A 27,772-nucleotide genomic window follows, 5' to 3' on the forward strand; every position below is an offset into this window, starting at 1 on the left:
ATATATAAATATATATATAGTTGGATTCTGCCATTCGTGTTACCTTCCTTCCCATGTTTTTTCTTCAAAATTTTAATTATATCTTCTGCATGATGAAACAGCTGAGAAGAGCAGAGGAGTTAAGACTCCCATGTAACCTTGGCCCTTGAGGAGCAAAGGAAGCAGTGGCTGCACACAGAACAAAAACTCCCTGCAGTGCTTGGGCAGGTTCCACTGTGCAGGAGCTGCTAATGACAGACCCCAAGGGTCAATGGGCACCCTAAAGGGCTCTGACCAAAGTAATCTTTATTCTCCCAGGTAAGATAAAACATGTACATATTCTATGAAATTTCCTATATAAATTTTCATGTAGAATAAAACAAGTTGGCCCCATAGAAAAGTGGGCTCTACAAAGACAGCACTTTTGTTTCCTCTCAATGAAACAGATTCAATGCCACTTTTTAGATATGGAATCCATTAAATTTTGTTCTGCAAAGTAATCTTGCATTGATAAAAATTGTCAAGTCCAAAAACTGATGGTTTAATGTTCTATTCCCCTTTTTCTAGCAATTACAAGTTGCTTGAAAATTAAATTACAGTTAATCTTTCTCCCTAGTGAGTCAGTCTGACATGATGTGCAAATGCTTACATTGCCCTGTAAGACAGTTGTTCCCAGATGAGATGGGCTGAAAGCATGAAAATATTTAATTTTCAATATACAACTGGCCTTTTGTATGAAAAATAAACAGGCACAAAGACAAACTGTTCCACTGCTTATACTGATCACCAAATGTTGAGATAGCTGCTAATTTTAAACACACCAATGAGGCTGCAGTGTGATTTACTGACTTTCACAAATCCAGTTTAGCAATTTAGAATGTGTTCAGAACTAAAGTTCTTATTTGTCAGATGATTCTTCATCTGCATTGACCTTCTCTCTTTGGAGCCACATAAATGCTGACTTTGCTGTGCCATCTCCACTCTGTTGGGAAAAGCAAATGAAGGAAGCCCAGACAAAGCCACAGAGCCCAGTGTAAGCTGTTCTCAGGTGAACTGGGATCAAAATGAAGTTTGAGAGCTGTGTTGGAAGGAGAGAGAGCTCAGTTAGTGCTCCAGGCATTGTTACACACCCAACAACTGCACTTCTCCCAGGGCCAGACACTGTGGCTGCACAGGACCCAGCTCTTCAGCAGGGAAAGGCTCACAGAGTCCCCTGAGAACTCACCTGCACAAAAGGCCAGTACATCAGTCCTGTCTGAAAGGAAAATGAACCATTTGTTATTACAGGTTTCAACCACCAAGATTCATTTTTTCCACATTCAGCGATGACTGAGACGTATTTGAGTAAAAATAATAAAAGCTGTTCAATTACAAATGGAGTTGCTTAGCCTAGAGGTTGCCATATTAAATTTCTATCATCCTCATGAGCATCTATGCTCTGAGTTTTTCAAACACATTATTCTAACTCATTTCAAATACAAAACCCTAAGCACAGTTAAGTCTTCACAGACATCTGACACCAGCCACAATAAACGCATTTACCAGATGGGTGAGCAAATGTTTAAACATGTGAACATTTGTTTCAGCCATTAATGAAAAATACCACTGAAGAGTATTTATTTCACACTTGCAATGCTCCTACTTACTCATACACATAAGGCATATTTAGAAAAATCAATGGATAATTTATTCATAGAACATAAGGCTGCTAGAAACCTTGTGTTTTGATAGGTTATAGTGGGCACTGCTTTTAGAATCATCTTCCATAGAAATAAAAATAATCCTTTCCCATCCTACCTATATAGTTCTACAATAAGAAGAGAAATTCACATTGCAATCACATTTTCTCCCATTTTTTTTTTCCTGCTAATCCATCATTCTTCTTGCATCTGAGAAACCTTTAACATTCTCAGTTTGATCAGCTGTGAGGCAGCATGGATAATTTTGTCTTGCATATGCAGAAATGCAAATCAAAGCCAGCTCTTTACACCAAAGCCTTCTTAAAACTAGGGGGTTTGTTCTGAAAGTGAGAAGACTGTCACTGAAAAGTACAGGCTGAAAATGATTCTCAAAGAAGGTGTCTCTGTATTTAATGTGTTTAATAGGTGTGCATTTAAGTGTTGTCAGTAGTAGCACTAACTAAACACTGGTGCATGGGTAGATCTTAAGACAAAAGATAAAAAGACCCTCAATCAGTGTTGCATTGTAGGGCTGTCATTCAAACAGAGCTGGGTGCAAGTGTTATGTACATAAACATTGTACATTTTATTTCATTTGGTAAATGGCATAATTTCACCCATTTGGCAGCACTACCTAACCCCAGTTGCCTTTACTTCTTGTGACTGCTGGTACTTAAAGCTTCTTACACATAATCAAATAATGGAGTGAAAGAAAGAAAAAAAGAGTAGAAAAAGAGTGTTGGAGAAAGGAATATTTCAAATATTTGATCACTTTTTTGTTTGTTTGTTTGTTTAACTGTGAGATAAGCAAATTGCTTGCCTCACCTTATATGTATTCCAAAATTTCTTTTTACAGTCTGAAAAGATGTCCTCTTTCCTCTGAAGGATGCTCATACCTAGTGGGAAAATATTTACAACAATCATAAAAAATGCAAAAACTCAAATGTTCACATTTTCTAGTGACATCCCAAACCCTTCTCAAAATACATTATAATATCTTTGAAAGAAAAGCAGATATTATTACAAAAATGCCATTCTGGCTACCTAAAATTTCTGCATCAAATCTCCACATCTATTGACCTGACTGCCAGCACTGACAGCTGAGATCAGCTGGGATTTGCTGGGTGTACAGGTGTTGTAGCCTCTGTTTCTCTGCCATACCACCCACCAGTGGTGTAGTGGTGGAACAGAGAGGATGAAAGCACTTTTTGCACCCATTAGAGACAGAATAAAGCACTGAGCACATAAGCAGAGGCTCCATAGTCCGACTCTGGGATCTTTCTAGGTATTCACACACCTTGGGGTTAGCAGTATCTCTCCATGGATACATTATTTTAGTGCTACACAATTCGGGGACTTTTACTATCCTATTTCTGGTCCTTCAGATCCTTCTGGTCCTTAGGGAATTCTCAGCTTAAATTGTGACATGGTTAAGATTTTGAGAGGAACTATCTGGTGTTTGACTTATTTTTTTTTACTTCATTTATTTTCAATCACAACTTGAATAATTTCCCGGTTGGAGTGACAGAAAGCAGATCTCCCAATCCCAGACAAAAGGAGGACCTGTCTTATTCTTCTACCACATCAAATTTAAGTTAAATGAGAGCATTTAATTACATTAGTCTCACCTATTAATTTTCTTATTCCCTCATATTTATTTCTGAAATAGATACTAGGCTTCTTTAAAATATCTTGTTAACTTTTGAGATTAGCCATTAGCAGCATGCTTTATTCCTATAGACTGTCACAGCTGGGCCACGGAACGAAGGCATTTCCTGACCTTTACAGCTGTGGTTTGGAAAACGAGACAGCTGATGCTGAGGACTGAGCACAGCAATTCAAACAGACATGGAAGCCACAACCCTTGCAAGGTGCTTCGCATTTTTTTGATGCTAATTAAAAGCTACGGGCCCGAAAGGCTCGGGGCGGGCGTTCTTTGGGCCAGCACCCCTCGTGGAAAGCTCTGAAATGCCCCAGGCGGTTCAGCATCCTCGGGGGAGCTACCGGGATCTGCAGAGCGCCGCGGGCCCCGCTCCGAGCGCCCGGGCAGCGCCGTGCTGGGGGCGGCCGGGGTCCCCACCCAGCCCAGCCGAGCTCAGCCCAGCCCAGCCGAGCTCAGCCCAGCCCAGCCCAGCCCGGTCCAGCCCGGCCTCGGGGTGGTGCCGGTGCCGCTGCGCGCTGCCCGAGGCCGGCGGGTCGCGTTGCGGTGCAGCCCCCGCACTCACCCGTGTAGAAGGCGAGGACGGCGACGGGCGCGCCCAGCAGCTGATCGCAGAGCACCTTGCCCAGCACGGCGGGCGGGCGGCGGCCGGGCAGAGCCCGCTCCAGCGCCCGCAGCCACACGTAGCTGAAGTTGCCGTGGAAGGCCAGGGCCACCAGCGCCACCCGGCGCGTCTGAGCCCAGTCGGGCGGCTGTCCCCGCAGCAGCTGCTGCGCCGCGTCCCCCGCCGCGAACAGCCCCCCGTACAGCAGCACGTTGCCGAGCCAGGGGAAGCGCCGCACTCCGCGCAGCAGCGCCCCGGCCATCGCCCGCCGCCGCTTCCGCCTCTTCTTCTCCTCCTTCTCCTCCTCCTCCTCCTCCTCACGAACCCGCCCGCCGCCGCCCCGCCATCCCCGCGGCCCCGGAGCGCTCGCTGTGCCGGGAGGGCCCCGGTGGGTGGGGGATGATCCCGGTGATGGCCCCGGTGATGGCAGGGCAGCCGGGGCTCAGCTCGTGGGCTCGCTGCTCAGGTGCGTGTGCGTTCATCCCGAAGATGCAGGTGACTGTGTCGCCTGGGCTTTGGTCTAAGTAGCACCACGGGGTCACTGTGCATTAGTGCCTCAACAATTCAGTGTCAAATGAAAACTAGGCACTGTTATATTATAATTTTTATATATTATAATTTTTTAAATTATCTCCTTGTTGTTTGCTTATGTGCGTAGGTTACGGCTTTTTCTTTTCAATTTTGCCCTTGTTTTGCAGTCTGAGCAGGGCCGATGCACACCTGCTCAGCAGCAGCAGCCCGTAGGGTTCCTCTGCTTTGCCCTCTGCTGCTGAGACAACTTGAGGAGAACGCCGCAACTGATGTGAGGTTACTGAAGAGATTCGTGTACACACAGAAGAACCAGTGCCACAAAAGGGGTCTGAAGTGCATGTAGAGAGGTGACACTGTGTCCTTCAAGACAGCCCCTTGGCCGCGGAAGGAAAGAAGCGCATCCGGGAGCTTCCCCTTGCTCCTGGCAATGGGCTCAGGCTTGACTGAGGGAACCATCTCCAGGCAGGAGGTGGTAGTTCGCTCTGTCACCTGGATTAATGCCTTTGAAACTGTCACCAATCCTTGCGTGAACGACTAAAAATAGTCATGGATGGCTTGTAGATTTAAGTAAATTTTAGTAAGAGTGTATAGCGCGCTGACCAGCGGACTCGCTGTGTCAGAGTCCAGGGGCTGTCCTTTCCTCATGCCAACATTCCCTGCGAAAACAACGGCAGCTGCAAACAGTGCTATTAAATAACAGCAATGGCACTAATAGAACGAGGTATATGTACCGAAAAGTAAGAACAGAAATACAGCTCAGGAAAAGCCCAGGGTCTGGATCTCCGGGGGCTGTTTGTCGGACGGGAGCCCCCGGGCAGGTGCTTGCTGTCCGCCACAGTTGTGCAGCACACCGTACGCGGAGGAAAGGCTTTGGTGCTCCCGTAGGCGACAGCGGGGTAACAACAGAGGGGTTCGCGAAGGCTGGAGCCATGCAGAGCCCTGCCGGGGTCCGGCCTGCCACGACCCGCCGAGGCGGGGACTCGAACCCAGGCACTCGCAGCTCCGCTCCGGAACCAGCGCCCACCGCGCTCTCTGCGCATGCGCCAGTTTCTGTCACTGACCTGGGTTCTCCTCGGGACTGTTCCACCAACCGGCGCTGGGGGGAACGACCTCAGGCGTTGTGCGGAGCGAAGAGCCGGCCCCGGCCCTGCCGCGCGTCGCTGCGGCGCAACCCCCCCGCCGGTGCAGCGCGGTGGTGCGTGCGGCGGGGGGCGGGCCCGTTGCCCAGGTGAGCGCGCGGGCGCGGCCCGCCCCGCGCGGCTCCGTCAGCGCTGCCAGCGTGGAGCGGTCGGAGCGGCGGCGCCGGGCCCGCGGCCATGGACGGCTCGCTCGAGAAGGTCTGCGGGGCAGCGCCGCGGGGCCAGGGCCGGCCGCGAGCAGCGGGTGCGGTGGGGCCGGGGCCGCGGGGAGGGGCGCGGGCCGGCGGCGGCCGGGGCTCGGTGCGCCGCGCTGCCCCCGGGGCTGAGGCGGCTTCGCCTGCCGGAGCTGTGGGGCAGCAGCGGAGCTCCCGGGCCTGTCCCCGCTCGGCCCCCGCAGCCGCCGGTGTGACCGGCATCCGTGTCCCGGATCTGGAACTAGGCAGGATAACTATCGGCAAATGCTTTAGGAGCGGGTTTCTTGTTTTCTTTAAAAAAAAAGATGGAGCTTATTTCCCTTGAGTGTTAGCCTTCAGCAGGATAGGAGATGAAATATCACTAAAAAATTCATTATTTTACCCATTTTTGAGTGGAAATGGAGGCGTTCGCTGCGCTGTGTTTGCTCTCTGCCCGGTGCAGTGTAAAAAGCAAATATTGTCGCAGCGATGCCGCGAGTGCGGGCAGTGTCGCGCTGTCACCGTGAGCAGAGCCCGCTGCACCTGCGGCCGGGCCCTGCCGCCTCCGCAATAACGAGCGCTTTATGTGCTGTGAATCCACACGCCCCTCCTTGCGTCATTTACTATACGCAGAATGCTCGGGTTTATGTATCCTTAGGGTGGTCCAGAGAAATTTGGAAGGGATGTGCTCTAGTAAAATGGTCTGGAAATTCAGGAAGTATCTTTCTGACGTGGCTAATGATTGGTGGCAAAAAAACCCCAAGTTTGATATGTTACAAGCTTCCTGAAGAATACCCTGTTACAGAGTATTTGTTAGTGTTTAAAAGCTTAAGTTCTCCTGCTGACAGAAGTGACTCCTGCTTATTCTGAAAACTCGTAATTAAGTAAAACTTCATTGGAATGGTTTAGAGTGTGCTGTCTGTGAACTGGACTCAAAGAGAACACTGGTATGATACAGGGTGGTTTAAAGAAGGTGCTTTAGTACAGGGCAAGTGCAGTACTGACCAAATTCCTTGCTTGACTAGTGCATCATAAGAAGCAATAAACACACTGTAAGAATGAACTACCTAAAAGATGTCCATGTTCTGATTATTCTTGTTGTGAGTAATAGCCTGTAATGGTCTGCAAAAACTTTCTTGTCTGATTTTTCCATTTATGCAGATAGATGGGTGTCAAGAGTTATCATTTGGTTTACTTCCTCTCTTGTTTATCACGGTGTTTTTCCACATGTGTGATAAAAGCTGTAGTTCTCTGTATAATAAAATGCCATAATACAATTATGTTCTTCTAGATATTTAGCAGTAAGTGCCTTCCTGGAATAGTCTTTGGTTAAGATTGTGGTAAATCTGTACAATTTGCAGTTTATCAGGTCTTGAGCATGATATGTCAGAAGTCTTCTCCTCAAATGTATTTTAAATTCCTTTAAGCTGGGATACAATTTTCTGCAGAGAATGTCTGTCCACGTATCTCGTAGACATTGTTTAAGTATCATCATAGTAGATTTGAGACTGTTCTGTTTGAACCATGGATTTTCTCTTTGCTGTGTCTTTGTACATGTAGCTTAACAGGGTGCCAGTGATGTGAGTAGTATTTTTTATCTTGTACTAACATTTGTTGCAACTTTGAATTTTTCATAACCGTTTTGGTACAATCACCTAATAAGCTGTAATGCAGTGACCTTGGCATGACTGCAGTCATTAGGGTCTTGCAAATGGAAAAAGGTTTTTTTAGCAGATGAGAAATTCCTGAGAATTGAAAACAATGCACAGTAGGGCTACAATGAAAACCATTGTAGAATCTGACTCACAGGTGTGCACACCAAAAATCTCTTGGTTTGACTTTGCAAATTAACTTTGTTTCAGCAGAATCTTTTTGCATTATTTTTTAAGGTATTGTATATCATAAGTGATATAATTACAATTAATTTTATTTGAAATTCAGAAATATTTTGTTGGGCTGAACTTGTTTAAATAATTCTGGAAGCCTGTGTTAGATTTCAGAGGTTTGCCTTAACAGACCTATTCTATTTTTTTTTCCTTTTGGATTTTGATAGAAGTGACCCATCTTCTGAAGGATTTTAAATTTTTAGGTGACTTTGTCAATGGTAAAATAGTGCAAATTCTTTCCTTATAACTTCTTGCCATCTCTACAGCACTATTTTTCCTAAACATGAAAAAAAAAACTGTTTTGTTTTCTTGCTCAGCCTGTGGTTCTTGTCTTTTGTTACTGTGTTATTTACCATAACATCCTGGTAAGTTTACAGAAAACTCAAGGCAGCAGAGCTGCATTAAGGCACTGGTGCTTGTCAGGGGAATAAATAAAGATTAAAAGAGTGAATATCTATAAGCAGAAGCCTTGTAATGACAAAGTGTCATTTTTATTCAAGCCAAAAAAATCATGAAGCTTTTTTTTTTTTGTTATCTTAAACTTTTCTTGGGGAGAATAAAACCAATGTTCTTTTGGCTGAAGAATGCTGATATTGTTTGACATTAATTTACCATTGAGAAGAGGTTTTGTTGTTTTTTTTTTCTGGTTAAGCTTCCTTTTATGGCATGATAATAATGTACTGGGAAATGAGCTCCCAGGAAACAGGGAATGAGCTACACCTGTGAGTTGCTTCACACAGCATTGGTTTATGTAAACTGTTTAAAATTCATCCCTTTATTTCATTAGGAGTACAGCCTACAGAAATGCAAAATCAAGATTGTAAAACATTGGTATAGAAGCAGCATTCTCCCTTTAGAATTTGCAATTAAGTTTCAGTTTTATCACATTAGGAGAATGGCTTTTTATCCGTTCCCCAGGTACCAAGTGACTCCAAGGTGTGACATTCTGCCTATAAAATCATAAACAGTTCACAGTTCAAAGTACTTAATAAAATAGTAACTGATTAGTTATGGAATAGAGAATGACTGCAAATCCAGGCTGTTGCAGGATAACCTTAGGGAGCTGGGTTAACCTGTTTGAAGGCAGTGAATGATAAAGGAGGCTGCATGAGGCTGCCAGGGTCTGTGAGGGGCTGAAGGAGCTGGTGGGATGGGATGAACACCCAGAAGGAAAATGCCCTGGCTGGTGCCTCCTTAGAGGAAGGATTTGCATGTCCTGTAACTCCCCTGGCCAAAGGCTGCCTGTGATCCAGGGGAAGGACTGAGTGCAGAAACTTCCTGCAGCTGCTTTAACCCCCTAAACTCCTCTGCTGTCCTGTGGTTCAGGAGGGACTGTGGAAGAACTCCTCCCACTGTCATTTCCAAAAACAGCCCAAGACCATGAAAAAAATACTGTTTATTACTGCTTTTGTTATTAAAGTGTGTTCTGAAACCTTTCTTAACTAAATAATTTGTTGCTGCAACATTGCCACACCTATTTTTTTTGCTGCTTGATAAAAGCAGGAAGTCTCCTGCTTCCCACCCCCATGCCCTTATTAATGTGAGCATATAGAAAGTTCAGCTTGCAGCAGGTAAAGGTGGACTTCTTCTCCTTCCAGAATTCAGAGGAGAAAATAACTTGCTGCATATCCACTTAGCAATTGGAAAAAATCAGAAGGGATTAATTTTCCAATTCAGCCCATATCAGGATTCAAAGACTTTGTGGATTTCATAGCATTTTTTTGGAGCTCAGTGTAACTTAGGAGTTTTAAAGCTGTATTTTTTTGTAGTTTTCTGGCAGCTTATTGACAGAAGTGTTTTGTGTGTATAATTATTAGTGAGTGAGACAGGATGAGTCACGAGGCAAGGATGTGCAGTTTTTAACATCTGATGTCATTTCAGCAGGTGGATTTTATGTTAGTAGCCAACAAAAGCAGCTCAGAGCCCTTTTTGTAATGTCTCTACATCTTGAGTCCTCATTTACAACAGATCTGTTTGAATATTTGCAGCTGATACTAAGAAAGGTTCAAATAAACAACTGCCTTCCAGCCACTGATGGAATTTTATGGCAGCCTGAATTAAATTATGTGAGATAATCACAATCAGTAGGTTAGTCCAATCATTTGCTCCCTTAAGGGCTTGCAGGAACAAAACAGATTTCTTTTTTTTTTCTGAACTTCTTTCCAGAGTTTCTTTGACATGGTGCAACTCTGGAAACCACTCAAAATGTATGGACATACTGCCAAAAATCAAATTTATATTTTTCCTTTGTTATATCTGTTTTCTTCTGAGTATTGAAAGCTTGCAGCGTGTTGAGGTTTTCTAATTTGTGATGAGGTCTGAAATTTTTTGTATTTTCATCACTTTGTCACTCAGTGCTTAATTAGGTTGTGGCCCTCGTTCCTGGTGTTTGTTGCACAAGTCAGTGTAAAAACCTATTTATTGCTGAATGCTGGGAGTTCTGATGGTAAAATATTACTCAGTACTTGCTCTGTTCTTTTGTTCTTCCCCCAAACCTTTGTTACTGGCCCCTTCCAAAGCCATGGAATAGACAATTGTCAGTCTTGGTCTGATCACTGTGCCCATGCCTGGCTACTGATTCTTTCAGTCACCTACCACTTGCTTAATGTGAGTTAAATCTCAAAATATTTGGTTAAAAATAGCCTTTGAACTTATGGTAACTCCCAACTTTTTTTTTTTCCCCCTTTTCTTGCTCAGTCCTCTGGATGAAAATAGTGTAAAATCCTTCTGTGATTAAATTTGCTTTTGTGTCAGCATCTGCATGAGTGTATACATTTGCCTTGGGATTTTTATCTTTAAACACTCTCTGTCCCTCCCTCTGCCCCCCCAGCCTTAGCAGCAGCCTGTAGGGGTAACCACCAGAGTCTTTGATGGGTGATGGCTTGGTGTTAAATCTCTGGAGGTTATGCAGAGGCAGGGAGAAGGGTCACTGGGCTATTTCATGGGGCTTTGCCATCTCATGGGATGGGGCTCAGCAGTGGTCTTGCCTTCTACCCTCACACTGGGATATATTTATTTTTCAAATATAAGTAAATCAGGATCTGCCACATGACACCTTCCACATTCTGTGGAACCTTCAAATGGCATCTAATCCTTAAATGAATAAATACTCCTGTCCAGGGGTCTTGTGTCAGTGTCACAAGCTTCTGTCAGGCCTCTTGGGTTAAAGTTTATAAAAGAGACTTCTTTAAAGCCAGAGCAGTTCTTGGGAAATACTTTGAGCTTGTCATCAGCTCAGGGCAAATAAGTTCCATGGTTTTTAAACTCTTCCATCCTGGCAATATCTGTGGTTACCTGTTTTCAGCTATGAGATCAGGACTTCTGGCCTGTTCTGTACAGCTGGGGGATAATTGCTGCATGTCAGCCTGTCTTAACTGCCTGCTGCAGGTTAGTTTCACTCTTTTATCCACACAAAGGGATTTTTCCAATTAGTTAAGATTAAAAACTGGTTTAAAGGTACAAGAAATAGGAACAAATATATTTACAAGGATATTTGGGTTAGGTGTTTTCTCATCTGTTTTGAAAACTACTGTTATACAAGTCTGCTGGGGAAATGGAGGGAATTATGCCATTTTATTTCTCATCTAGGGCAGTCTCAAAGGATACTTTCTTGTCTTTCTAGTCCAGATGTTGAGTTTTTAACCCCTTCTAGGATTTATTAGATTGTAGAGATAGTAGTAGGACAAATGGATTTTGATCTTTTCTTGAGAGTTCCTCTCTTTTTCCTAAAAGATGGTGGACCCTACTCTAGCAGAAATGGGGAAGAATCTGAACGAAGCAATGAAGATGCTGGAAGACAATCAGAGGTGTGTGCAAAGGATGCAATAAAAAACAACAGCTGTTTGTGCTAAGGGGAGGATTATTTGTGTCACTGCCATTAAGCAGAAAAAACCCCTCATTTTCTTGGTAGTTAAGGTCACATTGTCATTCTGAAGCTTACACCTGTGCAAATCATCTTTGCTTTTCAAATACTGGGATTTTTAAGGTACATGTATACATATTTTTGCATGTTCTCTAATACAAGTTTGTTTTTCAAAGTTAGAAATTTTTTTTATTATTCAGTGAGAGTAATTTTTGATTTCTGTATGTATGAGATTCTTCTCTAAGCTTTCTGTTAAAGAACTGAAAACCCTAACAACTTGGGAACTCTTTAATTCAGTCTGAACTAAACTTTTGTGTCAATCTCATCTGGTTTATTTCTGAAACTGTTGTCAGTGAAATAGATGTGAGTATTTCTGCAATTCAAGGTCAATTACATATTTGATGTTATCAAACACAAACTAAACTACAGAGTTTATTCTGTGTCTTTAACTTAGGAAAGTAGAGGAGGAAAATGAGAAGAAATATGCACGGAAGGATATTCCTGGACCACTCCAAGGCAGGTAGGCATAGCATGTTTGTCTTCCAAGCAACTTGCATTAATGGAAAAGTTAATACTTTTCAGGATTAAGCAATAGGAATTCAATGTTGGCAAGTCTGGCTTTTCAGACCGAATTTTCAGGTATCAGTAGATTTGTTTTTCTGAGTGTCCCAGGTAGGGTCTAGAAATGATTCAGCATTCTCATCTTTGTCAGTTTTTCTGAGACAAAGGAATAATTTCTGTTGCTGTACTCAGCATTCAGTAGAAGTTGAGTGCCCCAGATGGCCTCTTTTAGATGCTGGTATTTATCCATTTGTGTCTCTTTAATGTGGTTTTGTTTCCCCCCCCAGTGGCCAGGATATGGTGAGCATACTTCAGTTAGTTCAGAACCTGATGCATGGAGAGGAGGAGGAGGAAACTTCACAGTCCTACAGGTGAGGCCAGTGTCAGTTACTGGATGTGGAAGACACTTGATTTTTTAAATATTCTGGTCACTATAGAACTTACCCCCTTAATTTTAAGTTCTATATGTGTTTCAGTATATATAATTTCTGTATACATTTTAATATATATACTTATATACATAAGTATATATTATATATTTTGAAGTATAAAATATTGTGCAACCAGGTAACTTTTTAAAAGCACCTTACATTGTATAGTGAAGCAGAATAATGCACAAGGTTTGACTTTCTTAAAGTTACAAAGCTTCTATTGCTATTTACTAAGTTGAGTTACACAAGGGAATTGTTTCTCATGTGACAGTTCATTTTTTTCCACTTTCTAAAAGTTGTTTTAAAGCTTTGAATGCCAATAGATTTTTATCATGTATCTCTATAGATTTTAAAATGAAAAGAAATAAAATTTGTTTCCATTTTTCAGTAAAATGGAAACAGTACTAAATGATCTGCAGAAGAGTATTGAAAACTAACATTTAAAAAACATGTTCAAGATTTTAAAAAAACAAAAAAAAACCCCCACAAAACCCCAAAATCAATAAATAAAAGAGCAACCAACAAACAAAAAAACCCAAAAAAGCAAAGAAAAGCTGTGCCTCTAAAAATAGTAATGTAAGTGTGCTGAGTTTTCTGTGCATATGAGAGAAGGGTATTAATGCACTTTCAAGTCCCAGTGCAGATAAGGTGCTTAGTTCCAGCTCATGTTGGCTGGAGCTGTTCCTGTGAGCAGCTGAGCCCAGTGAAGTGTTCTGTGTGCACTAGCAGCTTAGAGTGTCATACACAGTGACAGGAGGGTGGCTGTGATATACTGCACTTCTCTCTGCTAAATATTTAAATGGCAAGTCAGCTAATTCTGCCAGTCTACATTAAAAATCCATAAACCCCATATTACTGTAGTGTCCATGACTTGGATTTTGTTGGCAGTTCCTCTGTTCTGGCTTGCAGACTTCAGAATGTTGGTGAACAGGGTCACATGGCTCTACTGGGACACAGTTTGGCTGCTTATATATCTGTGCTGGACAGGGAAAGGCTGAGAAAACTCACAACGAGGATCCTTTCTGACACTACTCTCTGGCTCTGCAGGCTTTTCAGGTGAGTGCCTGGGAATAACTTGTGTGGCAAGGCAGTGATAATTTTTAAAAATGAATGTGACCTGACTGAGGATGTCAACAAAAACCACTGTGCCACAGACTTAGAAATCCTTGGGAGGTCTGAAACACGACCTTAAACTATCCTAAAGAATATCGGGTTGCGTTATCTTTAAAATTAGCAGTCCAGAATTGAAATCTATGTTAAAACCAAAATGAAGCCACTTGTGTGTTTCCTCACACACTCCACTTTTAGTAAGCAAGGTTTTGAACTCTCTAAAGGCAATCTTAAAGGAACCCAGATGTTTTTTTTTTCTTTCTTACTCTGAGTCTAGATGAAAACATATACTAGGCTTCTCTCATTGTTAATCTCAGCCTGTCTCGTAAAAGTTTTCTTTTAATCTATTTTAACCTGGGAAAAATAGAAGGGTTTTTTCATCTTCTCTGTCTTGTGGTGAGCTTTTTTGTTGGTCAGTGTTATTTTAGTCCCTAAACTGACTGTTGGTTTTGCTGGTCCTATTTACTTGTATTTTCTTGCAGGTATGAAAATGGATCAGCCTATTATCATGAAGATGATCGTGAAGGTCTCCTGAAAATCTGTCGACTTGTAATTCACACCCGCTATGAAGATTACACACTCGAGGGCTTTAATGTGCTCTACACTAAGCAGCCTGTCATATACATCAGCTCTGCAGCCAGAACAGGCCTGGGCCAAGCTCTCTGCAATCAGGTAGAGTCACTCAGGGGGGTTTTACCTGCAACTAGAGCATACCTGGCTTCATATTGCCTGCAGAGCTTTGAGGATTGTGACAATTTTCCTCAAGGTGAAAATTACAGGAAGGAAAGCAGAGTCCATATTGGCCACAACCTCAGCTGTTGTGAACCATACATTTGAAATAAAACCATTTCTCTGGGAAAAATGCTTTGAGTGTTTATTTACAGCCTGTGTTTTGCAGTAGTGATACAGTGGGAGGAAGAGAAATTTTCTGAATATTTCCAGTGAAAGGATCCTACATGCTAACTTATTAAAAAATGAGTGATTGTTTCTAGGTTGCATTGTGCTTTACATAAGCTGTTGGTCATGTGAGATAGACCTTTGCCCAAACATACATCATTTGTCCTGTGCTTCTTCCTTATTAATTTGATTATAAGTTTTAGCAGAAAATTTACTTTATAAAGTAATATTAAGGTTTCTATTGTCACAGGTTTTTGTGTCACTCTCTGTGAGCATGTGAAAAGATTATTTCTCAGTTGAAATTCCATCATTTCTATTGCAGTTAGGGTTGCCCCTTTCCTGCATGTGCCGTGTGCCTTGTAACACTATGTTTGGATCTCAGCACCAAATGGTAAGTTTGCCTTCCCTAAGAACTATTTCTTTGCTTTGGTTGGCTGGTTTTTAAGCTTAATTAAATGATTATCAATTATGCTGTTTAGGAAGAGATGTTAATACATTGACTTTTTTCAACTTCTAAGTCTTCTGTCTTAAAGCTGTGTGAAGCATAGATGGAAATTTTCTGAAAGGAAGTTTGTGTCTTAGTCTTGCCATTTGCAAAATATTTTAATGGCTTTTAAGTAAAGTACATTTTAATGCAAGATTTCAAGAATAGGAGTAGTTGGAGTACTTTCACAAGCTATGTGGTGTATTTGTGTTTTATTTTTCACATGTGCTTTATTTGGCCTTCAGATAATTTTGCCTTTGAGAAGAAGAAAGAGCAAGCCAAGAACAAAGACATTGAGAATATTTCATTTCAGAATTTCATAATGCTGCTCATTTTCAATCTTAATTTATTTTCCCAGTTTAGCAGAAACAATTCAGTGTTTGACAAACATTGTTTTCTTACTCATACCAGGATGTTGCTTTGTTGGACCGACTGATTAAAGATGATGTTGAGTTTGGAAAACTGCCTTTATTGCTTGTGGCCAATGCTGGTAAGTGCTGTGGACAAACAATCACAGAACCCCCCATGCTATTTCATTAATACATATATAATAAAAAAATATATATAGATATTTTTCCAATCAGCTCAGTGGTTGCATATCAAGAAATATCTTAATGACCACACAATAATTATCTGTCCAAAGGGGATTTTATTTAACTGATTTAAATTTGGATTATGCTGTTACAGTTCTGCATATGTCAGTTGATGTATTAATATGACTGTAAATTACTTTAGTGAGTGCAGATCTCTTGTTAAATATCAGTTTTACATTAACACTTCAGAATTTTTTGATGGATATGCCATCAACTTTGGCTTGAAAAATTTTATTTTTCTCCTAGTTAATTGAACACATGTCCAGAATTTGCTTTAAGTATGAATGAGGGGGATGACTGTTCCTTGCCTGGGACCTGGACAGTGATCTGTGATGTGAATGAGTACAGGAGGCTCAGTTAGCAGAGCCTCAGTGCAGGCTGTTCCTGTGTCACTGCCTTTTCCTTGTTCTGCCCAGGGACTCCAGGGGCTGGGCACACAGACAAGCTGGGCAGGCTGAAGGAGCTCTGTGAGCAGCACAAGATGTGGCTCCATGTGGAAGGGTATGGAACTGGAGACTCATGCCTCTGTAACTGCCTTCATTAAAATGTCTGACTAATAAACATTATTGAATTTGACAGCTCACAGAGAGCCATAGAGCCAACTTTAGTTTTGTCATAGTAAGCATTTTATATGGTTATAATTTTGTTATTGTGAGATAGAAATTGATTTACATACACAGGAAGAATTAAATGGAGAGGTAATTTCAGCACAGATTAGTGATCACTTTTATTCAGATGGAAATCTTATCTGCTCTTGCTTTGAAGAGTTTGAAATATGAATTTCTCTCCTCTTGCCCAGGGAGCCCTAAAAAGACCTTGTAAGTCAGAGAGGACATTATACAGTTGTTATTGAGAATGAAATGGCTCTTCAGTGAAGGTTGTCCAGAAGGCAGCAGCAGGAGCAGTGTGCAACAGAACTGGGAGGGGGATTAAATCAAGAGTAAAAATTTTTAAGAACTTGGACAATGTCAATGAAGACTCCAGTGCTCTAAGATTATATTTTTTGAAGCTGAAAGAGACTTTTTCTCTTGGTATTTTGCAGAATAGCTGTATTTACATACAATTTATTTCTGATACCAAATTAATGCTAAATAATGGATACTACCTTGGCTGATGATTTCACAAATGTTGGACTGAAATTTTTTGGAGCTAAGTAGATTTTTACTTTTGAGTTTTCAGTCTTGGAATACCAAGTAGCATTATCTCCTGCATTGTTAATGAAAAATATATGAACAAAAATTACCTTTACACATCAATATGAAATATTTAAACTGCAGATTAAAATGCTGTCTCTTAATACTTATTTACTATATGCTAAACCCACTCTTTTTTTTTTTTTTCCCAGCGTCAACCTGGCGACTTTGGCTTTGGGTTATGTCTCCTCTTCTGTACTGGTATGTTTCACCATATCTAGAAACTTTAAAATGGATTTGTGTAAAGTTAATCAATATATATTTGGTTATATTGTGTTTATTTTAATAACCTTCAGGCTGCTACGAAATGTGACAGCATGACTCTGACTCTGGGTTCCTGGCTGGGGCTCCCAGCAGTGCCTGCAGTGACTCTCTACAGACACGAGGATCCATCCTTGGTATGTTCAGATTCTCACTCACCATCCTCAAGACCCTGGGGTTTTGGTTCTGATCAGTGTGCTACCATGTTCTTCATAAGCATCTAAATTATAATTTCCTAAGCTGGCAAAGGTAGCAGCACTGCAGAGAGGTTATCAGTGGTTTGTTTTTCTCCTCAGTCCTTGGCAGCAGGGCTGACATCGAGCCAGCCCGTGGAGAAGCTCCGTGCCCTGCCCCTGTGGCTCTCCTTGCAGTACCTGGGCCATGATGGCATTGTGGAGAGGATAAAACATGCCTCACAACTGGTGAGCAGCAGTTCAGCAGTGATTTATGACAGCTCTTGACAGATCTTTCTGGGTTTTTTTTCTGGTTATTGTGATGTGTTGTAGAAAACTCAACTAAAATACTGCAGTTGCTGGCAGTATAACATTGGGTCATATTGTTACACTCAAAATGAAAACACAGGAAACTGTTTGAGGGAGGGATGTGTTTTACTATTTGATTGAATGTATACTTTTATAAATGAGAAAAGAAAGTCTTTGTTCTTCCTAGACAGTGAAGTAACATAATAATTTCCTTTTTTGTTGCTTAACTATTTTTGCTTTAAAGGTCTTCAGAGAGACTTTATTTTCCTATTCTACTTGGCATCATATTGATTTAAGTAATAGTAAATTACTTTTACTAAAAAGAACTTTGAAACATTTCTTGAGGTACAACTGCACTATGTGTGGAGTTGTACTAAAAGTTTACTAAAAGTTAAGGTCCAAAATAATGTATTAGTTTCAAAATGCAGTGCTTATATGCAAAATATTATTTCTTACCAAAGGTCACACTTTGTTATCAGTGTTTTACTGATAGAAAATACTTTCCTATTACATTCCAAATTGACAAATTCACATGTTGGAGGGGTTTGCTCAAAAATTATGACAGTTTTAGAAATTGAAAGTTATTCTGAAAAACATTAAACAGTATTTCTCTCCTCCATTTGTTCTCTTTATGCTCTGGTCTTCTAGAGTCAAAGGCTGCTGGAAAACTTGAAAAACCTGGATTTCATTAAAACTTCGGTACAGTCTGCTTTTAATACTTTGGTTGTATATCTTGGTTTCTGCCTGTTATGAAAAGAACAACTTTGACTAGAATAAATTATTTTAAAATATTATGTTAATCATAGCCATTGTATTGAGACACTTGGGATCTTTCTGATTGTTCTGGTGTTCAGTGAAATCTCATGGCTTGGTTGTGTGTGACCCCTGGGTCATGTCTGTCCCATTGCTCTGTACTGCACCCAGGGGAGTGCAGAAGAGCATCCAGAACTTGTGTGCAAAGCTTGATTTAATTCCATTTAGAATGTGAATTTGCTCAGTAATACATCTATGAAACCAGTTTCCCTAAGTGTCTCTAATATATTCTGGCTGTATCTTACCCTGCTGTCAAGATTATATTGTGAAATTGTACACAAAAATTATCCCAGCTGAGGTTTTAACACCAGAAATATGTTTAGAAATCACAGCTAATGTATTCATTCCAAATTCAGTTTCTGGGAGATGTCCTGTCCAACAGAGCTTGTTTTATTCCCTGACCTTCACCTCCAAATTTGAGTTTATATTTGATGTATTTAGAAAATTTAGCCAATTTATTGAGTAAGCTGTAGAATATTAATGGCCTTGGGGGTACAAGTTTCTATATCACTTACCTTCCTACTTAAATAAATCCTGCATTTTTAGGATTGTGAAATAAAGCCTTAGAGATTGTCTCCAGAAGTGGCACAGTCCATTTATCCAAACCAGGAGCAATTATAATCTTACTTTTCCTGCTGGAACTTTGTTGATGTTTCCCAGTGATTCTGGGGTGTCTTCCCAGAGAGCTCAAGCTTTGCTCAGCAGTGTAAGGAATTGTCCATGGTGTTGAATCTTCAAAAAAAAAAAAACAGGGGAATTTTTTTTTTTCTTTTCTTTTAAGGTTGAAGATGAACTGAGTTCCCCAGTGGTGGTTTTCAAGTTTTTCCAGGAATATTCAAATAGAGGTATGTGATTTATTTAAAGCCAAACAACAAGAACAACATAGCCCCTCTCTATACTGTATTTTAAACTACTAATTCACCAAATGAATTTGAGATAAATGTGATGTAGTGCAGTTCTCTCATGTAACATGCTTTTAAAAAGGTTGTGAATGCTGGTCATGATCTGTGACAAATCATACACGTGATAGCTTTTTTTAGACAGACTGCAGTGTTTTAAATTTTCATAACAAGTAATTTTCTGCCTTCTTGAATGAAAAGATTTGCATGTGATTTTGATCTTGAGAGCAGATGATGGAAGTCTCTTACAAGCTGCAGGCTTGATATGGGTGTACTGGTGGGGAGAGATTTTGGTTTGTTCAGGTTTTCTGTTCCTTTCAAACATTTCACAGCTCATGGCAAGCACTATGTTGCTGTGGTTTACTGATTACAGTTCCTGTTGCAATAGTTTTAAAAGCAGCAGAACACATTGGGAACAGCTCTGGAAATGCTGTCGCAGGTATTAAATGTCACAGGATTTTGCTTTGTGAAAACACTGGTTGTATTTCCATTGGGGCATTTTAACCTCAAAACTCAGAAGTATTTTACTGGGTTTTTTTTTAACTATTATGTTCAACTCTCTTTTGCTTCTAGTCTTTATCCTGTCCAACATATTTTTACAAAACATCCACATTCATCTGCTGCAGGCCCAGTACATGGTGTAGATGTGTTGCATTAGCTGGGATATATAATTGTCTTTTATCTAACTTTTAGGTTGCCTTTTATTTAATTAAGTGAATAAAAATCCACTTCTGTGATTCTTGTGTCTTTGGATTCAGATCAGACCTCACATGCTGCACAGGCCTCAACTATTCAGCGCCCCATAATAACCAACGAAGGACACATTTATGACACCTTCAATCAGTGGGTGAGAATGGATGGGTTTTTTTCTTTAGAGAAGGGGTGTGACAGTGGAGTGCTTCAGGGGGTCCTCAGGAGCAATAAACACTTTGTTGGAGTAGTTTGAAAGATGTTCTCAATCCAATTTCCTTTGCAAAACTTGTGGCTGTTCAAAGAATTCATTTGCTCTGAACCAAAGTTGCTTTTACATTTCTGATTATTTTACACACAATTACTAGTGAAATTGTTCCTGAATCTTAACCTGTTGTTTTTTTCTCTTATTCTTGTGGGAATATGTGAAAACTTCAGAATTCTTTTAAATCAGCCAAATGCTCTGTGGTCAATGTCTGTGAATTCTTGAACAGACAGCTGCCTTTTCCAGCTCTTGAGTTCATTCTAGAAACCTGTGCTGGCAGAGCTGAGCACATGGCTGGTTTGGATCCCTTGTGCAGTAACCATGGCACACCTAATGGCAGTGACAATTTTGCAGAAAATTCTGACTTATAACACTTGCAGATTATCCCAAGTGGTCATAATTTTAAGGATCTGTCAAACTCGGACATCTCACCCACAGGGTGAAGTATTTTGTTGCAAGAGCTGATTTTGAAAGAAAACTGTGTCTGTGTGTTCCCTGAGCCTGAGGCATGTCCAGTTCCTGACTGTGCCTTGTCCCTGCAGCTGGGAGAGCAGCTGGCACAGCTGGTTCCTGCCAGTGGGGTCGATGTGGTGGAACTGGAGGATGAAGGCACCTGCGTGCGCTTCAGCCCACTCATGACTTCTGCAGGTAACACCCACTCCAGTCAGCCCCTTGTGACTGCTGCCTTTGCTGTGGAATGGTACAACAGTCTGGGGTCAAAGCAGATGGGCTCAAGGGGCTCCTCAGGATATTCTCCTGTGAGGAGGATTTTCTTATAAACAAATCAAAACCACCTCAGCTGTATTGTTTTGCTGCACCTCAGCACTGGGTACAATAATGGGAGCCCAGCTGTGGGTCAGGTTGCCTCACTGCCTCTGTAGAGAAAGATTTCCTGGTTACTTTTTAAACTCATTAGGAAAAAGAGTTAAATTCCCTCTCTCAGCTGCTTAACACCAGATGCCTGACCTTTCTACACAGGTGTTTCAACACTGCAATGGTGCTTGTGTTCAAAATACAGCTACTTAGCTAGAATAATTATTTACTAAGCCTCCAGGGTTTTTTATAATTACTGATGGAGGGAGGAGATTAAAAAAATCCTTTGTTTTGGAAAGTATCTTGTACTCTTAGTTTAGATGCTGCAGAAGCACAGAGCAGTGTGCAGGGCTCAGGGAGTGCCCAGTGTCTCCTGATGGCTTGTGTGGGGTGAGGGGCTTAGGCTTTGCAACAGCTGACACTTGTGAGAGAAGGTCCTGGTGTATACAGAGCAGCAGATTTTAGAATAAAATTACTTGGTGATGCTCTGATGTTTTGTTTTAAATCAGCATGGAAGCTAATTCATGTCCAACTGGGCTATGGAAAGAGGATATTTGTGAGGTTTTTATTGCTAGCTACTGATGTAATGTAAAAGGGTACTGTAACATATCCTTATTGATTTGTAACATGGGAAAATCCTTTTTATTAGGTTTTTATGAAATCCTTGCTTCCTTTCATTTTGATGTATCAATACATAGACAACTGAACCAAAAACCTACTTGCATAGACAAAGATATTCAATACTATCAGTAAATTTTATTTGATTAACTTGCAGAGCAGTTCCTTTATAAATCCTTAATTCAGACTGTGTCATGTCCACCTCACTTATCACACACTAACACTTGTGCTCTGCAGTTTTAGGAACTGAAATGCAGGACATTGATCAGTTGGTAGACTGCTTAAAAATGAAGATACCAGTGTTGACAAGCACACTGCAGCTGAGAGAGGAGTTTGAGCAAGAAGTGAGAAGAACAGTTGGTCTGTTGTATATAGAAGATCTTGGCTGGCCAGGGTTAGGTGTTGTGAGGTAAATTGTTTTCTTCATGCTGCATTTGCAAACACTGTGCTTGAGCAGACAGGACCACGTGGTCTCTTCAGTGGTGATTTGGATGTTTTGTTTGCTGATTGTTGTCTAGCTTTGAAAAGTTGAAGTTTTTGAGTGCATTTTAGGAAATTGCCTTTATAATGTAATTTTCTTTCATTATCTCTTAAAGAAGAGCTGCTTTGGCACCAGTTGTAACATTGGAGGCAGTGTGTGTGTGTGATATGTAATGAGCAAGTTCATCCCACTGTCTTTAGCCAAGCATAACTTCTATTTTTATCTAGAATAGCACTCACTGATATGCTGAATAGACTTCAAAAAACCCTCAGAGTGTCTGTTCTGATCCTCTGGTGCAGCTCTCTGGGAAGGATTCTGTATAGTCAAAACAGTTCAGGTATAATCAATATAGCAACCAGAAATCTACTGTGTTGAGTTTACAGCAGCAAGCTCAGCACAACCCCAATCTCATGACAAATGTCAATAAACTTGCTGGTAGGAGCTGTAATGTTTTTTGTTAGTAAAATACAGGAATTTGTAGTAATGTGCTAAATGTGTAGGTGCTTCTGTATGTACTGTGAAGTGAAATTACTATCTCTTGGCTTGGTTTGAAGGTACAACTATCACAGTGATGGGAAGAACGATGACAAACAAGAAAAAGAACTTGAAAAAATCAATACAGAACTTCTGAAAAAGTTAAATGAACTGGAGTCAGATCTCACCTTTTCTTTGGGTAACTGCACTATTTAAAGAACTTCTATTCAAGCTAGTAGTCATTCTCCTGGCTGTGCTAGAATTTGATAGATCATTAGAATGCAGAATGAGCTGCTGCCCGTGTGGTTATTGCAGGAGGAACATTGTAACTGTTCTCTCTTCCCCCGGTGTTTCAGTTCAGGAGTGATCACCAGGTGAGCTGTTCTCAGAAATCCTTGTGAAAACTGATGTATGGGCAACTAGACCAAGAAGGGTTTTCTTGCCAGAAAGAATAAAAGCTGCAGCATTCCTGTGTGTAAACTGAGCCCTCTCAAGTAGTGCTGGATCTAGTGAAAAGCAGATCTCATTGCAAACCCACTGGCACTGATGGCTTCACTGTTCTCTGGGGCTCTATTAAAAGCCTTAGATGACTTTTGTGATAATTAGCAACACTTTCACATTTACACAGTGCCACATGATAGCTGAAAGTATTAATTTGCTTATTCAGAACTGTGATCTTTTTCTAATCAACTGTCAAAAATTAAGTGCCCTACAGTTGTGGAACCAAGTAATCTGTAAATGACAGAAAGTTAAGGAGTTTCAAGCATATTCAGCACTGGTATTTACAACACAACTCCATGACTGTATAAAATGTCCACTGTTTTTCTTGTTCAGGTTATGTTTTCTGTCTTTGAAAATCCCAAGGGCTGAACTTTCTTGGCTTGCATAATTTGTACCCACACAGATCCTGCCCTTAGGTACTGGAGTGGGAGGGTGTGCTGGGATTTCCAGATTCACCAGCATGAGTGCTGCAGCCCTTGCAGGATTGCAGATTTGTTCAGCACAAAGATCTGACTCTCCCTGTGCCCCCAGGTCCAGAATTCGGAGGGCAGAAGAACTGTGTTTACATTGGCATGGTCACAGAGGATCTGGATGTGTCAGAGTTGGTTGAAACTATTGCAGCAACAGGCAGAGAAATTGAAGAAAATTCAAGAGTATGTATTAATAACTCACAAAATATTGAAGCACCTTTTTTTCTCCCCTTTCCTATTGGCTTCAGGACATGGTTTTGTTCGTTGTGAAAGTAAAAGTTGTGCTTGCCCACAAGAGTTTTAATTACTGTGGAAGGAATAATCTGTGTCTGTACATGGAGAATTATGAATTATGATATTATGAGGATGTCTGGATTTGTGTTCATGGTCCTGTGTGCAGTAGTTCTAATGAAAACTTTCAGTAGTACTGATATAGCCTCATTTTATTCAGATTTTAAGCTGTCAAAAAACTGAAGTGAAGGTGTAGGTTCATTGTGAGCTGGTGTTTCTCTTCCCTGCTAGATGTGGTGGGACTGAGATTCTTTATATACACCAGCTTTGAGAGAACTATGCTCTAAAATGTGTGAAAAACTTTAAATTGGTGTCTTAAACCCAGAAATTAACCTATTGAAGTAATAAAACTGATGATGCAACTTCTATTTGTCAAAGCATTTACCTGAATGGAGTTCTCCAAATGTTCTCTAAAATAGAATTCCTAAGTGATCTGCATTACATCTGTCCCTTCATTCTGCTAGTGTTGGGCATTTAATTTTCTCACCTCAAAAATAAATAGAATTTCAGAAATCCTTTGCCTATTTCTGCTCATGGGAATATATTGATTATAGCAATGAATTTTTTCCTAGCAGTGAAACTCTTGACTCCCTGTGCTGCTTTGGAGGGTGACATAAGGAATGTTTTGTCTTTAGAGCACCTTCAGTTTTTAACTGTTGTAGTGGATAGGTTGGAACTGAATGGGCCCCTTGGATCCTGAAGGCTCCAGGGAGGAATGGAGTAGTGCAGGAGTCAGAAGGGTTCAGTCCTTGGGACCAGCTGCAGTAAATCTGTGAATCTTCCCTGTTTGATCCAAGGCTGGGAAACAATTTATATGTGAATGCCCCTTGCCTTGCTCAGATGGGGAGGGTTGGTACAAGGAGGAGGATTTTACAGAAAACCCACATCAGTCCATCCTGCCCTAAGACATGCAGCAAAGGCACTGAAAGGCAGAACCCAAGCTGAAGGTGACTGAGCCAGAACACAGAGGCTCTTCCTGGTACTCTGAACTCCACCTCACTGCCCTCCCTCATGCAGCCAGCGAGTACCAGGGGTCTTGAGCTGCCATGGGGGTCAGTTCCTGGCTGGTCTCTCCCTAAGGGAAGAGGAGCAGCTTCCTCTTTGTGCTTTTGTTAGCTGACAGTAATACAAATTTTTGGCATTTATCTTGCACAAAGATGTAGCTTCTTGGGTTTGTTCCTTGCCCCTGCAGCTGTCCCAGTTAACTGCCTGTCCTTTGCAGTATAAAACACTGCTGGTGCTGGCCTGGGCTGCCACAGGGAGCTGTGGCAGATGTTTATGAGAGCAGGAAAACAATGTGAACCTATAGGCTGACACGTAACTTGTTACTGTGGGGCTGATTTAAGTCCTGGGTGTTTCTAGAAACCAAAATGTACTCATAAACATTAACATTCTTCCCAGGCATTCATCTGGGGAACATTTATATGCTAAGCAGGTTTTCAAAGAATTTAGGTCACAGGCTCATTTCTAAGTATTAAAAAAAAAAAAAAATCACCATTCCTGTTTGGAATTACATTATTTCCTCTGGGTTTATGTATTAAAAAATCTTGCAGTCAGCATGTACATTCTTTAATTTACAGTCATAATTAAATAGAGATTGTCACATACTGTTGTAAATTGGAAAAATGTGACTACCCTGTCTCCATCCTGAAAACCTGAACTAAAAAGACAGTTTCAAGTCCAAATAATGCATATCCTTATTTCTGGGTTTTATCAGCTGTTGGAAAACATGACTGAAGTTGTTAGAAAAGGGATACAGGAAGCACAGCTTCAGCTTCAGAAAGCAAATGAAGAGCGACTGCTGGAAGAGGTGAGGCCACAACCATCAGCCCTGTGGTACCTGAGGTAACTCATCCCCTGGGGCTCCTCTCACCTTGCTGGATTGTGCCTTGCAGGGGCTGCTGCGCCAGATCCCAGTGGTGGGCTCTGTGCTGAACTGGTTTTCTCCCTTCCAAGCCTCACCCAAGGGGAGGACGTTCAATCTGACAGCAGGTAGGGCTTGAGCACCTGCAGCTGTGTCAGTTCTGTACTGAACCTGCAGCACATGTTCCTGGGCTGCTTTGATCATGGGTGACATGATCCACCCTCAGGATGGACAGGAACATGCTTTGCACTATTTCTGTAACATCCAGTAAGAATCTTCTACTCTCTTGTTTTGTTCTTGCATGTTGAATCATGTTAAAAATGCCATGATAGACACTGGCATTTATTAATAGAGGAATCATTCCTGTGACCTCTGGTTGCATATCCTGGAGGAGTTTGGGTGGGTAAACATGTGAGCTGGGGTAGCTTGGCCCTAGCACATTGCTCCTCATGTCAGTGCATGTGCCTCCTCTCCTGTGCTTCCAGGGCCCTGGTGTTCCACTGTGCACTGTGCCCCTGAACAGGAGTCTGCCTGGAACTCAAACTTTGAACTCAAATTCTGCCCATTTCAGAAATAAGTTTTAGTCATTTTTTTTTTTTTTTAAACCTGCAGGCTCTCTAGAATCCACAGAATCTATGTATGTATCAAAGGCCCAAGGAACAGGCAGCACTCCACCACCAACTCCCACTTCTAATCTTGCAAAGCAAAGACTTCCTGGTAAGTTTATGTGTCCTGAGTTTAATGTCTGGAACTAGAGCTCATCTTCTACCACCCTAAAAACCTTAATGTACACATGGCACAGAACACTGCCCCAAGCTGTTTTCTCCCCATATGTTCTTCCTGGGACTAAAGGAAGTTGTCCCATTAACTTACAACTGCCCATGAATTCTGGAATCTTCCTGTGGAATATTATGAGGTTATTGAACTTTAAAAATGAACAGGTAAACAAGCCAGAAGTTTTATTTGAAATAAAACCATAACAACATGTAGTCATGTACTTCAGCAGCTGCATTTCTATCCCTGCCAAACATTTTGTGGCCTAAGCCATTCTGAGGTAAAGATCTGTTAAATCTGTGGCATTCTCTGCATAGCTGTATTAGTAATCAATGCTGCTTTGCTTGGCAGGATACCCAGTTTTAACTCACCTTTTGGGCTGGTGGCTTACAGCCTATGACTTTCAGTGCAGTTATTTAACCTGGAATCATTTCAGTTTGTAAGCAGGCAACTTGCCTTCAGCTCAGTTTTCTCTGTCTCTGCATACACAGGATACAGTAACAGATGCTATTACTTTGCAGACCTGTCTGGGTCTATGTTGAGGATCCAAAGTAGCACACAAGTAAAACCTACTTTTCTGCTGTTACAAAATTCTAGTATTTCCTTTGGAAACTGAATTTGTGCACACCATTTGTATTTGCTGCCTTCAGTGTACTGAATGCTTCCAACACTTCACAGGTCAGAAAGCTTTCAAAAGGTCTCTGAGAAGTTCTGATGGGTTCAGTGAGACCAGTTCCATCAGCCACTGTGATGACCTGGACAAGCTGGACCAGAGACCCTCAAATCTCTCTCCTGGCCAGGAGCAAGGACCTTTGGAGATGGAAAGAGAAGAGGAGCAGAAGGAGGTGGCACAGGCAAAGACAGACACTGAGGACATTCACAGTGACAAGTCATCACCAGACTGCACCAAGGTAGAGGATCAAGCAAGTCAAAGATAAAATCCAGAGTGTGGATTTCAGACTGTGCCAAGGAGGCCCCTGTCCAGGGAGGCAGGGTGATAATGATGCATTGACAACATGAACAGTGCCACACACAGTACAGTAATAACTACTGTAATTTATTAACTGGGATTTTGCACAAATATACATTCCCTTCCCTGGGACAGAGATTTGTCTTAATGTACACTTGTTACAGTTGCTTTAATCCTCTCCATGTCGGTGTCACCAAAGCTGTAGTGAAATTTCTGAAGTGCTCATGAACGTTTGTTGGCAGTTATCCTTCCTGCAGGAATCCCCGCATGACAAGTTGCTAACTAACCACTCAGCCATGCACACCATGAAAAATACAGTTACAC

General features: G+C 41.4%; 2 protein-coding genes across 3 annotated transcripts; one reads left to right on the top strand and one right to left on the bottom strand.

Moving 5' to 3' along the window:
* Positions 1-268: 268 nt before the first annotated feature.
* MPV17L (MPV17 mitochondrial inner membrane protein like) lies at positions 269-4,409 on the bottom strand. The gene is made up of 4 exons (XM_079320929.1): positions 3,884-4,409; positions 2,484-2,554; positions 1,205-1,234; positions 269-1,057 (listed from the first exon to the last, which is right to left on the bottom strand). Exons 1-4 carry the CDS (start codon positions 4,182-4,184, stop codon positions 878-880), a joined length of 582 nt encoding a protein of 193 aa, XP_079177055.1. The 5' UTR covers positions 4,185-4,409; the 3' UTR covers positions 269-877.
* Positions 4,410-5,475: 1,066 nt separating this feature from the next.
* PDXDC1 (pyridoxal dependent decarboxylase domain containing 1) lies at positions 5,476-27,738 on the top strand. Of its 2 annotated transcripts, none has more exons than XM_079320924.1 (23): positions 5,476-5,790; positions 11,384-11,457; positions 11,968-12,033; positions 12,362-12,445; positions 13,415-13,561; positions 14,098-14,287; positions 14,835-14,903; positions 15,408-15,486; positions 16,006-16,090; positions 16,935-16,983; positions 17,079-17,180; positions 17,340-17,465; positions 18,174-18,224; positions 19,120-19,183; positions 19,996-20,084; positions 20,735-20,840; positions 21,861-22,032; positions 22,659-22,777; positions 23,611-23,732; positions 25,558-25,650; positions 25,736-25,832; positions 26,317-26,421; positions 27,157-27,738. In XM_079320924.1, exons 1-23 carry the CDS (start codon positions 5,770-5,772, stop codon positions 27,414-27,416), a joined length of 2,370 nt encoding a protein of 789 aa, XP_079177050.1. In that variant the 5' UTR covers positions 5,476-5,769; the 3' UTR covers positions 27,417-27,738. The 2 variants fall into 2 exon arrangements, with proteins under 2 accessions (XP_079177050.1, XP_079177049.1); XM_079320923.1 differs by having other exon boundaries at positions 5,631-5,790; positions 13,394-13,561.
* The last annotated feature ends 34 nt before the right edge of the window (positions 27,739-27,772 follow it).

Source organism: Erithacus rubecula (assembly GCF_903797595.1).
Source record: "Erithacus rubecula genome assembly, chromosome: 17".
NCBI classification, from domain to species: domain Eukaryota; kingdom Metazoa; phylum Chordata; class Aves; order Passeriformes; family Muscicapidae; genus Erithacus; species Erithacus rubecula.